This window comes from Triturus cristatus, chromosome 10 (assembly GCF_964204655.1).
Source record: "Triturus cristatus chromosome 10, aTriCri1.1, whole genome shotgun sequence".
Lineage (NCBI taxonomy): Eukaryota > Metazoa > Chordata > Amphibia > Caudata > Salamandridae > Triturus > Triturus cristatus.
Window position 1 is genome coordinate 992831692 of NC_140593.1, and position 17017 is coordinate 992848708.

The window sequence follows — 17017 nt, forward strand, 5'->3', positions numbered from 1 at the left end:
CTTTGCTCCTCCACACTTACAGGTTGTATAATTTGCCTTCTTGGTCCTTCTACCCTTTTACTGATTGTAGAATATGCATGCCCTGGTCCCGCTACATTCTTAATTGTTTTAATGTTTGCCTCTTTAAATCCTTCTACACTTTTGCTGGTTGTACAGTTTGCCACTCATGGTCCCTCTCTACACATTCTGCAGGTAGACTGGGCCTTTCTTGGTTCTTCTTCACTTTTATTCGCTATAGTTATCCTCTAACATAACATAACATGTGTATTTGTAAAGCGCACACCTGTTTGGATCTCTGTGCTCTCTTTTAATGCCTGCAGAGTTGTCATCTTCTGGTTGCAGACCATGGCCTTTCCGTATACTCCCCTCTGCCTGTAACTGCAGAGACTGGCCTTTCAGGAACTCTTCTTTTATCTGGCAAGGGCAATTTCACCATGTGCACCCTGACCAGAATCAAGACATCGGTGTACATAGCTTATTGAGTACAGCAATATGGTATAAGGGAACGGTGGGGCGGGGGGGTTCCATTGTGGCATAGCTTCATGTTGTAGTGCCCATCGTCCAAGCAAAGTAGCTTCCTTATGATCACACCTTTGAAGGCAATGCTGGATATCATGTATTAGGGGTCAGCAAGGAAGGAGATTTTGAGTATGAAAGAGAGAAGACTGAATTTTCCTCTCTTTCACTTGCATTGAAGTGATGGATATATCAAAGGGGAGAGCATGAAAAATGATGAAAAATCTATATATTTGGCAAGCAATCCTGTTCCTGAATAGGAGCTGTTGGTCATAATTGAAAGTTGGGTCACAGATATTTTATGGCTTGGAATGCCATTTTGTGATGGATAATTGTCTGTGTGTTGACTTACAAGCATGCGACAAATAGGGCTGAGAGGGAGATGAACAAAATATGTCAGCTGGTATTATCACTCCATCATGAGCACAGGATATAAGTCATTAATAGCCACATCATTGTGAATGGCCTAGTACTTGAGCAGGTTGTATCATGTCCGTAAATACTGATACCCTAGGGTGCAACATTTACTACCTCTCAGTTACGAGTTTCATGATCTGGGTAAATCATTACCTGTGGTATCAAAGTTTGTACACCTGCTATCGTAGGACTTCTCTCATTCAGACCAGTTTCCCCAATGTACATCTCGCCATATTGGCAAATTGTGAATGTGGAACAAATGCTGACATGCAGTAATTTGTGCACTACTTGTAAGCTTGAATCGCGATCGCTTTGACACTAACAATGAGGCTTACAGTGTCTGAAGAGTTCAACCCATCTCAAAAGAATCTAAACTACAAACAACAACAGCTGAGCTAGGACATGTCAGTAGAAGTACTTAAATAGAGTTGGCCAGTCAAGGATGTCATTGACCGTGATCTGCTTCCCTTAAGTACTTTGTAATGTGAGAGTACTGGATGAAGCAGAACAGTGTCATTATTATTATGAATTAATGGTGGCACCAGAAGTGGAGTACTATTAACTTAAGTGGGCTGGTGAATGGGGACTTACTAGTGGGTCTTTCTGTTACTTAAATGCCGATACTTCATATTAGGTATGGCTTTGTGGATGATTAAAAAGTCCAAGGGCACATCCAATAGTTGAATGACGCAAAAATCATATAGAGGCGGTTTTGGTAAAAAGAATCATATTTAAAATAGGTCCTACAACTAGGAAAGGACAGTGGGTTGTGTGATGGATGAATGGGCAGAATGGATCACCTTGTGAGCCATCCCAAAAAAAAAATATACATATATATATCTATATATCTCTATATATATATATATATATATATATATATATATATATATATATATATATCACCAGTTTCCGCAGTTAGGCATCGAAGCACTCACGGACACGGACCAGAAAATACGTGCAAAAAGTTTATTTGGTGCGGTATGTCGCCATAACGTTTCGGCTCGTCCGAGCATTGTTCACATGACATATATATATATATATATATATATATATATATATATATAGATGCCTACGTTGACAAATGATTATTCTTTTCTCAAGTACAATAATCCACTTCCCCTACTTTTACTTTGCTGTTCTTTTACATTTTCTTTCAGATTTGTCTTTCAATAACATTGAGAAGATTGGGGGTCTTGACGCCTTGGTTAAGTTGGAGGATCTAAGCTTGTACAACAACAGAATCTCCCTGATTGAGAATTTGGATACTCTGAAAAAACTACAAGTCTTATCCATTGGGAACAACAATCTGACATCGTTGGAAAATGTAAGACTATTGCTTCATTTTTTATTCACAAATCTCTTTTGGTTTGTACCATATCAATTTATCATGGAAGCTTTCTTTCAAATCATGAGTTTATTTTAAACACCTACAAGGAGAGGTAGTCAAAGGAATCATGGTGTTGAGCTAGTAGTTCTGTGGAAAAATATAGGTTGCAAAAAGGACCATTGAAGGCAGAGTACCTTAGACCCACTTTCAAGGGCCCAGGACCGAACCCACATGCGCCTGCTGAATATAGTACCTTAAATCCTGGTGCGCGGTTCGCGCAACGTTGCTTTACCAGGCATTGTGTCGTCTAGTGTCGGTTCCAAGAAGGACCACAGACGGCAGAGTACCTTAGACCCACTTTCAAAGGTCCAGGACTGGGGTGACCTCACTTGGCAGATCAGACTCACAGATTGCAGAGTCCAGGTGCTGGAGCAGGTGAGTTTGAAGTCTTCTGTGTCCTAGAGACTTCAGAAAGCAGGAGGCAAGTTAGCAAGCCCTTAGAGTCACTTTGGTTCTAGGTTGGAGAGATGCAGGTCCAGTCCATCTCTCTACCAGGCAAGGAGGGCACCAAGTCAGCACAGCAGAGCAAGAGTTCAGCAGATTCCACAGGTCCAGAGGTGTACTGAAGTGGTGGGGTCTGAGTTCCAGTATTTATACTTTGGTGCCTTGGTTCTGGAAGGGGAGAAAAGCTTCTAGATCAGTGGAAGTGAGAGTGAGCAGTCTCTGGAAGTTTATTGTAGGGTAATCAACTGCACCGACCCCAGCAGTGCAATAAGATCAATGTCCAACCCACTGCTTTTCTTTGTACAAAAGACAATTACTTATTACATAGAAAACATGGATTTTTACTACATGTACAATAATGCAAGAATACCCATTATACGGGTGCCAGTCTTTCCCTCGTAGGTTACACCTATTCTGTTGGTCCCCTACTGCCCCAGAGTTCGAGGAACTGCCTATGGGTGCAGCTTGTGCATCCCCCTTCCCTACTGCCCCTTTGGCCTTAGCACTCAGTGTCTTGGGTCCACGCCCTCATATCTCTCACCCAGTTTGTAGGAGCAGCACTGAGACATGTCTGGCATTTCCGTGGCAGCGGGACCTCTCCAATAGCAGGGAGCTTCCAGGCAGTACACAGCAATATTCAAGGGAGCTGCGCTTTAGCTGGCTGTGCATTGTGTCGCTCACAGAGTTACAGCAGAAGCAGAGGATTCGTCGTCGGCCCTCTTCCAGGCAGCTGGCGGTAGATCTCTGCTCACAGTGGGACTCACTCCGGCACTTCAGTGAGTAATTGGTGATTCTTCTCTAGCACGATGACAACAGGCCTGCATGTGATGGTTCTTCGGTGAGGTGGTAACAGGGAACTATCTACGGCATGCAGTGCCTTGAGGCGAGGACCTTGATTCTTTCTTTACAAGGCACCTCAAGGGCACCTCTCCACTTACAAACCCAATAGGACACTTTGGTAGTGTCTTGGTCACAAAGCTTACTTGTGGGACACATGGGCCATCAGCAGGCACTTATCCTGACTTTAGTCAGGCCTACCACTCAGGCATACAGCTTCGGGTACGACGACAGGGATATATTCAAAAGATTGCACTGTGTGGTCCGGCAGTACTGTGAATACCTTGGTTCAGCTACCTAATGAGTCTCTGTTGGGCAGAGACTGCAACAGGGTCAGTTACAGCAGTCTCTTACATGATCAGCTCCTCCTGTAGGATTGATGCTGTCTTCCCTCCCTCACAGGCAACTTGTCTTGGCACCCAGGAGAGTCCAGTAATTCCTCCTTCAGATCAGACTCCACACCATTTTCCCTCACCTCTAGGGAGTTAGCTGTCAGTGCAACACCAACCCTTGGCTGCCTCATAGTCCCTGAGTAGTCAACGGAAAACCCTCTCTTCTGTAAGGGAGACCACAAAGGCAAATACTGGTAGGTCTTGGAATTCACAGATGGAGGATGTGTATTCCAGCTCTGTGTCCTTAGAACCGGTTTGGGTCGGTTGCTCTTTCATGTGGCTAGGCCAGTCCACCCCCATACCTGGCCTATCACTGCAGGACAAATAGGTTTGAGAAGGGTGCACCCGGCTATTTACAACCTTTCTTGACAGACCACAATCTGTGCCACCCTGAAGGACTCCTTTCCCTAACAACTGTTACTGCAGGCCTCACCTCACACACCCTCCAGCTACTTCATGACGGCTGCGATCAGAGTCATTTATGGCCTAATGTATCAAGAAGGGCCCTGGCACTTCTAAAGAAAGCCTGTCTCCTCTTTCCTTTTCATAGTGTCTGGTGTTGCACCCTCCCAGCTAGGAGATGCAAACAATATACAAATGCTACCTGGGAAAAAAAACATTTTCGCCATTTTATAATCTAGTCCAGACTGTGGGCTTCCGAAATGGAACCCACAGTCCTGTATTGCTTGTGTCCTGCACACTATCAGTCCTAGCACACACACATATACAGCGTAAGGAGGCCGGTCATGGGATCACCATGAGCAGCGGAACTTTAGATGAATGGGCCTGTAAGCTGGTATCATGTCTCACAGGTAAAAAGGTCTGTCACTGTAATTCACCAAGTATGGTAAATTACCACCATTGCGCTTCATGTATGAAACCCATGGCAGGGGTAGTAGTTCACCGTAATTAGGAGGGTGTGCTTGGTGGCCTCTCTTTGTTCAGGAAAAGGTCCAGAAACTATCATCGTCAAAGACCGGGTCTAGCTCAACGCACGCACATTGGATCAGTGTGTGTCATGACCAAAAAATCAAAAGTCAGGATCACAGGTTATACAGTTTGGTCATGGTAGGCAGAGAACACAACCATACATCATGCAGGGGACATTCCTGTCCCAATACCTTGTGTATCAGTCTGCACAGGCACTTCCTCCCTGGACCTCTTAGACAAGCTGTCAAAAATATTTGCAAACAACATTGAGAACATTTGGGATTAAGTTGCCTTTAAAATGTGATCATCCTATAAATCTCTCCTTTGTTATACAAAAGTGCTGGAGTTCTTTTGCAAATAGCATTTCCTATTCTTTCTTCCTCCCCATACTCCTTTCCCCTTCTCCCTTTGAAATATCAGAAGGCAATATGTGCCGTCCCCACTATCTGTAATTTAGCACCATATAAGTCAGTATAAAATGCATATATTATTGTTCTATTTGTCCTTACTATTGGGTGGCCATGCTAGGTGTAATGGGATGTTTAGCACAATTCAGACATGTGACTGTTTACCTTCTCAATACAGCTAATCTATCTCAGAGGCTTCGAAGAATTACGAACATTGAACATTGCTGGGAATCCCATCTGTGACAATGAGCAGCATAAAGTGTTTATTGCTGCCCACATTCCCCAGCTCATCTACTTGGACTTCAGGTTAATAGATAACAATGTTGTAAGTATATATTTTTGTCATCCAAAAAGTTATAGAACGAAATTATGTTTCAATGTGGTTCTCTGAAGTGAACAAACAAGAGTGACAAGTAGCAGTTTGACTCACTGAGCTAAATGTGGGTCTTTTAAAGCATGGCTAAGGATTTAGGTAGGAGCTTACGTAGGTTACATGCATTAGACAGCCTGATGGAGGTCAAGTTATTGCAGAATTAAGTGACATGATTTACACTTATATGAATGTTACTTCTGCACGGGGCTGTTATACGTTAATCAGGACACTTGTTTGGAAGACTCTTAGGGCCAGATGTATCAAACAGTTTTACGCATTCTGTCTCTATGGGAAAATGTGTTCGTACAGCTGGCCCTTAATGTGTATTTATGGCACTTCTCTACAAATCTTGCTTTTAACATGGCAGTTGCAGAAAATCATTGCAAGGGGACCAATATAGAGTTAGTCGAAGAGCACCCTCTCCACCAAACTAAAGGTCCACCCAGCTGATTTACAGTCAGGCAGACCTTGAGTATGTCAGCGAAACAGACTACTTCATCTCTGTCGCTGACATACTCTAACGACATGCCTACGAAGTAAGGGCCATCTGAGGTTTCGCCATTTTAACCGCCTTCTTGCTTTAGAGTGGGAAGTTGAATGGTGTGTTTTTACTTTCCCTTACCAGTTAATGACAGTAATATATTTAAATGACACCAACACCATGGGAAAAAACTCCCTTGGCGTGGTGGTCATTAGTTTTTGTGTATTAAAAAACAAAATCGTGCTTTGGGATTCTGCTTTTGAAAAAGCAAAAAGAAGTTAAAAGTTTGCCGGACAGTACGGTTGTTTTGATGGTACCCTCCGTCAAACCCTTTACTCATTGATAGGAACCGCCATGACAGCGGTACTTGTCAATAAGTAGAGATTTCCATTGGGCCAACTGACATCTCTGAATTCCGAGTATGGGTACTAAGTCAGGGCGACTGAGGTTTTTACTCAGTCTCACTGAGAGTAAAACCCATACTCCAAACTATAAAACACCCTTGGTGACTAAGGCCTGATTTAGAGTTTTTCGGACGGGTACTTTGTCACAAACATGACTGCTAACAAGTCCACCATATTACAAGTGCTTTAAGGTTTGAAGAACTTGTATAAAGGCAGACAGGATATCTGTCATGTTTGTAATGAGGTGCTCTTCTGCCAAACTCTAAATCTGCCATTTTCAGTGCCTGGAAAGATCAAACTTCAGCTGTCATTACAAAACTTTTAATTCTTACGTCACACTACAAACTATAAGAGCAGATGATATATTTTTAAGAGGCTTTTTTTATTAACCATTTTTTTATTTTGAATATTTCTTCCAAGAAACACCAGAATACAGAAATTAAGAGCTGGCCCATCAACCTTCCCTCTTCTCTTTTCACACTCACTCCAAATTCTTTAATGGGAACAGACATCACATTTTAAAGACCTCTGTAAAAGTGTCCCTTACCACACAGACTCAGATAAGGTTACAGTATTCTATATTTGTTGCAATGATCAGATGTGACTGGTGTAATTAGTGTTTACCCACGATATGTGCTACAGGTGATTGACGCTTCATCAGCTGTCCCTTCCCCCAGAGCTCTAGATCGGAGCCCCCTAACGCTTATGTAAAGAGATGATAAACATAGAACCCCTGAAACCCCATCAATTTGGCAAGCATATGGTGTGATTTAGAGTTTGGCAGACAGGGTACTCCATTGCAAGTCTTCTTGGTCTGCCTGTTGCGTTAAGAGACAAGTGAACCTTAAGCTTTCTGCTGAAAGAGTCCCCTTTGCCTATTGACGGAAAGCTTACTCCTGCAGCCTGATTGTGTAGGGGACATTGGACTAAAGCTATCACACCGCTCGGTCTGTTTAAAGCAGATATTGTGATTGTTTTTTTATGTCCGTCACTGCCAGGAAAAGACTGGTACTCAAGGCAGAAATAATCAATACTGTGCCCCCTTCTCCGACGGAGAAAACTCCCAGGGTGTGGAGGTCATTATTTTTTTTTGTTTTTGTTTTTCATTAACAAACTCCCTCTATGGGAGTTTTTTTCTGAAAACAAAAACAGTTAAATGTATTGTGAACGCCCTTCAAAACCGACGTCGGCCGTTCACCAAACCTTTTGAACCTTGAAAGCAAACGCTGTGATGGTGGTTTCTTTCAAAGTAAATAGATGACCGTTGGGCCAGCAGGCATCTCTAAATTTGGTAGACTGAGTACCTTCAGGATGGCAGACTAAAGGGCTTATTTACAAGCCTATTGTGCCACTGGTACGTCACTTTTGTTGACGCACCGGCAGAGCAATGGGCGTCCCCATATTTACAAGGCCATGTAAAGTCACCCTGCGTGACTTTTCATGGCCTTGTAAATATGTTTCCCTTTCACGCATTACTCTGTGTGAAAGGGGCAATCCATGGGTTTTGCTGCTGGTGCTCCCACGTAACATTCATGGAATTTTACCCATTCCCAGATTTACAATATTTTGTAAACCTGGGAATGTGTCAGAATCCTATGCCTCCCCAGGGGAGGCGTAAGGAGGCGCAACGAGGAGAAATACTTCTATTCCTCCTTGTTTTTTTCCTCTTTCTATGCGTGCTGCATTCTGCAGCATGCATAGAAAGAGGAGAATTTGTTTAATGATTATTATTGTGCAGTAAGGTGTCCCTTCCTGCACAAAAACAATCATCCCCTCAGTGCAGGCACCCTTGCAAAATTATGCAGGGTGTCTGCGCAAGCTGCTGTTTGTGAGCCGGCATAGGGGAGAAGGACAGGAATGCGCCATATCTTGTAGATACGGCCCATTGCTGCCCATTTATTTTGATGCACGGCAGCGCAGCAGGAAAACTTGCTGATGCTACTCTGACCACCAGCCTCTAAATCTGGCCCACAATGGCTGTTTAACTGGGAGGTAGTGTGAGGGCAGGTCCTGTGCACTGCTACTATTGACAGCACCTGTATTCTACTCATCTCTGTGCTGCACCGACACAGTGCACGTACCAACATTGCTGACACATGCATTGTGCTGGTACAAGACACAAGAGAAAGATTAGAGTATTCGAACTGCAAGCACTCATCACACCACTTTGAGGCAGAGCCACACTCCAAGTAGAGATTTAGTAAACCAGTTCCAGGCAGAGGTCATCGGTCGGTACCAGGTCCACCATATCCTGACCCTATACAAGCGACTCCCAGCTAAAGCTGGCCAGATAGAGTGTGGTGATGAAAATTCCACATTCCAAGGTTCTCCAACCTGGAATGTATCACATCACAACATAGAGCAAGTGCACTGCTAACCTAGGAAGTCTCAACAATGCAGTTAGAGCAGGAATTGAGCAAAGGAGGAAGGTGAGATCCACCAAGGATCTGACCCAATTTAGATACTATATGTTTATGTGCTTGTCTAAGGCAAAGTCAAGTGCATAATTTAAAGTACTTTTTTATGAGTAAATATTGCTTTAAAATATTGGATCCATCAGAGTATTTATAGTATTTTAAAATAACATGCACATTCAGTGTTCTTCACATCTGTAAGGTGTCATTTTCTTACAGGTACCAATACCTTTCATTTTATGGAGTTGTTCATTTACTATACAGAGAAGTATAAATGTGTACCTGTGTGCTGGCAAATGTTCACTTGTCATAGGGTGACAATGTTCCTTGCATTGGCTCCACTTCCATGGGCCCGATTCACAAACGTCTTTGCTCTTGTACACTTAACTGGCAATTTCCACTTCTAACTTGGAAATCCTGATTCATGAGTCAGGATTTCCTAACAAAATTGCCATTACTCCAGCCCTTATTTTGAGGCCTGCATTTATCCCAGTTCAGGAGTAAACAAGACTTAGCACCTGATTACAACTTGTGGGCTAATACTGTACAGTACAAAAACTGCAATATTGTGCATTTTACACCTCTGAATAGAGAACAACAGCTGTAGTATTGTGGTATACCATTCTGACATGCAGAGCTTGTAATGATGTGGTAATACTGAACCCAAGAAGCCCTGTGAAATTAGTAATTGCCATTCACGACTCCCTTATCTTACCATAGTCCTCAGAATGACTGTCACAGTTAAAATGGACTAGCTATTAGGTAGACTTTCCAGTTTGTGTAAGTGTGTGCCGGGGAGAAAAAGGAGGAGGAAAAGGTTGGACATGAAAGTGGTTGTCCATAATTTATGCTAAAGTTTGGAACACCATTTCCACTAGATTACCTTGCTGCTACCACTGAACTAGAAATCTCTGATTACTTTTCAACTCAAGCATGTGCTTGGAAACCTTTATCTCCACAGTAGCAAGCTACAGCTGCTGAACATCCACGCCACCTCCCTTTCCACATGGCCAAAGACTAGATCTGTGCGCTTGAATTGTATTGCCTTCTCTGATGGCCACTCAACACAAAACACCAACACCAACATGAGTTTTTATTGGTGTTAAACTGGACTAAACTGCTTGCCTTGCATCCAATGAAGCCTTCCCTACTTACCTTACTAACCGTTCTCCTGCCAAATCCCTGCATGAAACCTCCAATTGAACCTACTTACAACTTCCTTGGCTCCCATGCTCAACAACCAGATTCTGGTCTTTCTACTTCCTGATTCCATTACACTGAAATTTACTCTCAGACTACTGTAGATATTCACCACACTAGAGTATTTAAGACACTTTTAAAAAGTCATCTCGGATAGCTGTAGCTTTACAGAGTCAAATCATATCACCTACTCTCTATCCATCACACCTACGAGGATCCCCAGAACCTTCTTTCATAGCTTTACTCAGCCACCACAAACATTGCCTGACAAGGAACAAAATATATACTGTGTGATTTTATGTTTCATACTGTTTGTCCTTGTACCATCTCTCATCAATTACTGTTCGCACCTCCATATCATGTATGTACCAATATGATTATGTGCTTATTTCATTGCTTCTGCAAATGTATACAGTATATTGTGAAGAAATGCTGCTGGATTTGCTTGTTTTTCAACAAATAAATTGATCATTATCACTGAACACATGATTTAATGATTGACCAGTGGCCTCCCAGGTCTGCTTTCATTGAGCATGACCCTCCACCAGATATAGAGATCCTGCATGCCTAATGGGGACTGCTATGCCTTTACTGCATCCACTTATGCTGCAGATACACCACAGACACAAAAGAGTGGTGTAATGTTTAACCCACTCAGCATTCACTTTTTGTTATTTTGAAACAAACTTGCAAAACAGAAGTTTCTTTTAGAATTTTGTTTTTAATTGGCTCTGGCGCTGTGATTATTCTTTTTTTCTGGGGCCCTTTGTTTCCCTGTTTGGGTCAACCATGCAGCTCATGGCAGGGAAAACAGTGTATTGCAGCTATGCTCTCAATGGGCTGGGACTATATTCACCATCGCATATGGGATCTGTGGCAGAGATATAGCCATTTCAAAGGTTCACAACGGCAATAATCACTGAGGTTCTGCTACCTGAAAGCTTGTGGTTCCTCCACAAATTTGTTGGAACAGGAGCTTTGCTAATTTATGAGGAGCTCCAGCTATGCCCAACTCTAACTATACATTTTTCTTTTTTATAAATATTATTACTTCATTATTACAAAACATGTTATTAGCCTGGGACAGAAAAAATGGGCTTTGTTTTTATTTTTCCCCATTTAATGCTTTTCCAGTATGAAAGGCACCAATGTGGATCCAGTCCGCCCAAATAGTTCATGACTAATCTCTTTGTTTTTCCAGAGAGAAATGGGGAGTGTGAAGTATCAGGACTCAATTGAAGAGTTGATTCACAATGAGAAGCAGGCCAAGATGCAACAAGAGGAAGAACTTAGAAAGCAGAAGGAGCTGGAGAGGCACACGGTAGGAAGAGATGGAGTTTACTGGTTAACTTGCTGGCCTTAGAACCTGGAGAGCTAGTCTTATTTAGGCATAGGGCACTCCACCAAAAGATTGTGTGCTTGTCTTTTAATAACTTGTTATGTTATATTGATTTGTATAGTGCGCTAATCACCCAAGTGAGGATCCAGGCACTTGGCAGGTGTATAGATTTGTGGTCTCTAAGGTGCTTATAAGAAGAGCCAGGTCTTTAGCTTATTGAGGGAGATCGGTCCATGTCATGGGTGAGATATAGGAGAATGAGCGACCCCCAGTATTGTTTTCGCGGATTCAGGGAATGTGTGCCAGTGAAAGTGAGACAGATAGTTAGGTGTCTGGTGGGCTGGTGAAAGTGTATGCGGCTGTTCAGGTATCCTTGTCCTGTGCTGTGTAGGGCTTTGTATGTGTGCATGAGAAATTTGAATTGGCTGCGCTTGTGAATGGGGAACCAGTAAAGCTTCCTGAGGTGCGGTTTGATGTGGGTGTGGTGTGGGAGGTATAGTATGAGTTTTGCAGCGCTGTTCTGAAGTCTGTATAGGAGTTGTTTGCAGATTCCGGCGTAGAGAGTATTGCCGTAGTGCCTGCGTGACCATCTGTCTGGTGTTCTGATGCAACCATTTGAAGATTTTTCGCAGCATATGTAGGATGTGGCAGCATGAGGTGCACACTGTGTTGACTTGAGCCATCATGCTAAGCCTGGTGTCTAGGATGATCCTTAGATTTCTTGTGTGGTCCATGGGTGTGGGCTGCAGGCAGTTGGTTTGCATCCTGTCAGCTACCATGGTCATGCAGTTGATGAAGTTGGTTCTGGCGGTGGTTGTTTTGTCCGTCAGGTAGAAGATGAGTTAGGTGTCATTGGCTTAGGAGATGACGGTAATGTCTTATAATCGGATGATGTTGGTGAGTGGTGTCATGAATATGTTAATACGGGTGGGGCTGAGAGATGATCCCTCTGGGACTCTGCATATCAATTTATTGGTCTCTGATGTGAAGGGTGGCAGCTTGACCCTTTGGGTTCTTCCTGTGAGGAAGAAACAGATCGATATGCTAGTGGATCCTTGTATGCCAATCTCATGGAGTCTTCTGATGAGGGTGTTATGGGAGAGAGTGTCGAAGGCCGCAGAGAGGTCAAGAAGGATGAGGGCCACTGTTTCTCTTTGGTCAGGATGATCAGAATGTCTTCGGTGGCCGCAATGAGTGCCATTTCGGTGCTGTGTTTTTTTCTGAATCCTGATTGAGTGTTGTCTAGAAGATGGTGAAGGTCGAGGTGGGTTGTGAGTTGCTTGTTGATGGCCTTTGCAATTACTTTGGCTGGATAGGGAAGCAGGGAGATGGCTCTGAAGTTGATCAGTTGATTTGGGTTTGCTGTGGGCTTCTTAAGTAGATTGTTATTGTCTGCAAGTTTCCATTCATCCAGGAAAGTGAAGAACATGATGGAGGTGTTTATGATGTGGGTCAGGGTGCTGCTGATTGGTGATGTTCCCAGGTCGTATATGTGGTGGGGGAATGGGTCCAATAGGGCCCCTGAGGGGATGGTCCAAATGATTGCCAGTGTTTTGTTTCTGGTAGAAGTTGTCCATTTGGTCAGGTGGCTGTCTTGGTTGGCAGTGGGTGGGTTAGCAACGAGTTCTCAGAGGTTGTGTTGGTGTGCGAAATTGCTGTAGATGTTTGCGATTTTGCTGTGAAAGAAGTTGTATAGGTTGTTGCAGAGTTGTTGGAAAGCAGCGATGTTGGTGACAGTGGATGAGGGCAGGTGAAATCCTTAACAATCTAGAAGATCTCTGTGTAGCTGTTGGAGCTTCCTTTGAAGTGGTCCACAAGTGTTTTTTTTCTTGGTGTCTCTTAGTTGCTGGTGATAGCATCTAAATGCAGACTTGTAGGTAGTTTTATCAGTGGTGCTGTGACTGTCTAGCTGTTTACAGTGTTGTTTGGTGTCTTGGAGGTCTTCTGTGTACCAGCTAGTCTGTTTGTATGATCTACTACGCTTGTTGGGTTTGATGGGTGCGATAGAGTCCACGCAGTTCTTGATCCAGTTGTTGAAGCTGTTGATGCCCTTTTCGAGGTTGTCTGTGGGGCTAGGTTAATCCGCGATGAGAGCACTGAGTCAGTCAGCTTCTATGATTTTCCCCCAACAGTGGCTTGGAATGCTGAACCTAGTAGGATGTTGACTTGAGGTGTGCTGATTTGGAAGTGGATGATGAGAGTGGTCGGTGCATGTGAACGGTGTGGTGGAGTTGTATTTGATGCTGTCGCTTGTGGTGAAGATATGGTCCAGTGTGTGTCCTGCTTTTGTGTTGGTTCTGGAATGAGCTTTCTGTGTTTCTAGTATATGTAATGCAAAGAGGCAAAGAACAGCTGTAGAGGATGCTGTTCTAGTTACATGCCTCAAAATGCATAATTTCATAATTTGTGTAATATAATCTGAAATTATTCCATGGCTAACCTTGGGTGTGAGATGCTTCTGTTAGAATGACAAAATAATAACCACGGTACTTGGCATCTCCTGCTACACCCGTCAGGTAATATTAGACAATACTGCATCATCCAACAACTGGCTTTGGTTTACTCTTTTCAGAAAAGTATTGTATGTTAGCTTTACACTGGAAACAGAAGGTCCTGGAAGCAGCTTAATTTCCTTTTTTGCACTAAATTAAGAGGTTAGGCTATGTGGTGCATAACCCTTGTGTACCGTGATTTATTACCTGGTGTGGCAATGTTTGCTAGTAATGGGAAATAACTGGCACAAATCATATATGCATATTTTATTGAGCCCCTTTTGCAACTTAGCGATATCTGCCACCTCTGTATGAGCCAGTTTAATAGCAGGCACAGCAGATTCGGCTGGACTCATTAGGTGGGGCTTCCCCTCTGCAAAACTCTAAATGATTCCCTATGTCGGATGCTTTTTCATGTTTTCCATAATTGGATTTGTTTTTTAAATGTAAAATATTGTAATGTAAAATAATGTACCTTTTATCCTTACAGTGGCTAAAAGTACTGGAAATTTCTAAAGTTTTCTTAAGCGATTATCTGTTTTTCGTACACTTCATACTTGCTAAGTTGTTAATAGGGTTTGAGGAGTGTTGTACTTTTTGCTTTTATAAGCGTTTTAACCTGGGGTAATTTTCTTGTTTTGATTTTATTCTCTGCTGATTGCACCACAGAATTACAAGTGGAATCAAGAAGGTCCCTATTTTTTATCACTCGCCAGTCTGGCAGGTCCAAATGCATAGAGTGGTGCCAAGCCTTAGGATCCCCATGGCAGTAAACTTTGATTAATGGAATCTAAAGGCCCTTAATTCCCCACAAAAAGAGGAAATATATCTCAGACCAGTGGTTTGAGATAATAGCGCTGCAGGAAACCCATCTTAAATGCAGTGAGGAACATAGATTAAAGCACAAATCCTACCCGCTCATTTAAAGGACGTCGGCTAGCTCTAAACATAATGGGGTCGCGCTGTTGTTCCACTCTTCGCTTAAGTTCCAAATAACCAATGTGAAGGCTGACAAAGAGGGGAGAATGATAATGGTCAACGACTCCTATTTGGCTGTAAATGTACGATAGCCATGACCTATGGCCCAAACGCGAACCAGGCAGACTTTCTTCTTTCATTTCTCAGTCCACTTACAGGTTTTGCAGAGGGAGAGATAGTGGTACCGGGGGACTTCAACCTCATCTGGGTCCCCAATATGCATAGTACCCATCCCCAAAGGTCACACATAGGCCACCTCTCACCCAGTGATACATGAATTGGCACAACTTGGTCTCTTAGATGCTTGGTGATCACTCCACCCCACCACTAAAGACTATTCCTTCTTTTTCCACTCACACCGAACATACTCGAATCTCAACCATATCTTTGTGAGCCAAACACTCCAACAGGCCCTCGTAGCAGCTACTATCCACCCCATAACATTTTCTGATCATGCTATGGTCCGGAGTTACATTAGACTGGCCTGCCCCGAAATCACCCTCCTGTAGATGGTTCTTCCTGACTCCCCTTACACGTGAGTGCGTCTTTCGTGACGAGCTTCGCAAAACCATTCAAGAGTATTTTCAAACAAATGACGCCCGAGATACAAACTATTCTACGACATGGGATGTCTTTAAAGCTGTACTGAGGGAGAAGTATGTGTCGCTCATGACTACTCTCCTGCATCAGAAGCCCAAGGAGCAATTAACACTAGAGGAAGAGCTCCTCCGCGTGGAATGCGCCAATACGGAATCCCCCACCCTCGCTCTCCAAAAGGAAATGACCACACAGAGAGATAAACTCACAGCAATATACTTGTCAAGAATTCCTGTCATCGAGGGGAGGAAAACGGTAACCAGCGAAAACGGACTACATCTCCCAGGATGCTTAGCAGTTGAGAGGTTATGTAAACAGGAGAGCTATTACATAACTCAAGGAAAACACGCCCTTATGTAAACAGGAGAGCTGTTACATAACTCAAGGAAAACACGCCCTTATGTAAACAGGAGAGCTGTTACATAACTCAAGGAAAACACGCCCTATAAAGGGAGGAACCGGGAGGTACAACGCTGTCGGATATTGTGTTTACACCGACGTACCTGCTTAGTTAAGAGCAGTGTTCCGGAGTGGTGCTCCAGTAAGGCAAGAACGGAGGTAGGTCGAGTCGTTACTCCCTGGGCCGTGTCTTGCCCCATCGTCACCTGTGAAGGACCCGGAAGCTCTACCGGATAACCATTGAGCTTCGCTTTTTGACTCGGCTGAGTCAAAGCGCAGTGGCGCTTTTGCTGGTTGGAGTCGTAACTCCCAGCCCGACCAGAGATACAGGGACTGCCAGCTGTAACGCACACCAGGAGGTGTTTGCCGCGTTACAGACTCGAAAGTCCACAGGATCGATCGAGCGGCTGCTCTCGGTTCAGTCTTCTTTGCTTGTGATTGGGGTATCGGTGACGCATCACCAGGTGGTGACCCCGCGTCCCGGTGCAGTCTGAGGAAGAGGTTGAGCGGCTGCTCCCTTCAGGTAGAGACCCCGGCTGGGTGTTTCCCTGACTCCTCGATTCTCCCCAACACCCTTCGTGCCCCTCGCAGCCTACCGATTGGCATTGTTGGCTATTTCATTTCTGCCCTCTGTTGGCATACGCCGGGATCGGCGTATATGCAGAGGACGGTTAGGACCATCCGTGCTGTGGGCTGGTAACGTACTTAGCCTGGAGGATTCCAGTGACTATAACCTTTGTTTATTCCTTGTATTATTTTTGCCTTCATTAAAATAACTAAACCTTCACAAGTGGTTGCGTTCTCATTATCGTGTCTGTTAAACGATCCTGAGACGTTCAGGGCGTTACAATACTCCAGTAGAGCAGAGCTCACTCTGTTGTGCCTCAGACAAACTACATATGAAAGGGGCAATAAGGTGAGCACTTATTTAGCCATGCAGCTGTGAGCGAAACAGGGGAAAGACTATATAAGGCCGATTCAAACTGCAGTTGGTACTTGAAGTAGCCAAG

At 43.7% G+C, this 17017-nt stretch overlaps 1 protein-coding gene across 1 annotated transcript in view; it reads left to right on the forward strand.

Annotated features, from left to right (window-relative positions):
* Positions 1 to 17017, forward strand: part of DRC3 (dynein regulatory complex subunit 3) — a 160519-nt gene that overhangs the window by 59474 nt on the left and 84028 nt on the right. The window contains exons 4-6 of the mRNA XM_085630204.1: positions 2091 to 2257; positions 5509 to 5655; positions 11404 to 11523. Of these exons, the coding sequence (XP_085486330.1) occupies positions 2091 to 2257; positions 5509 to 5655; positions 11404 to 11523 (434 nt within the window). The remainder of the gene's footprint in view (positions 1 to 2090; positions 2258 to 5508; positions 5656 to 11403; positions 11524 to 17017) is intronic.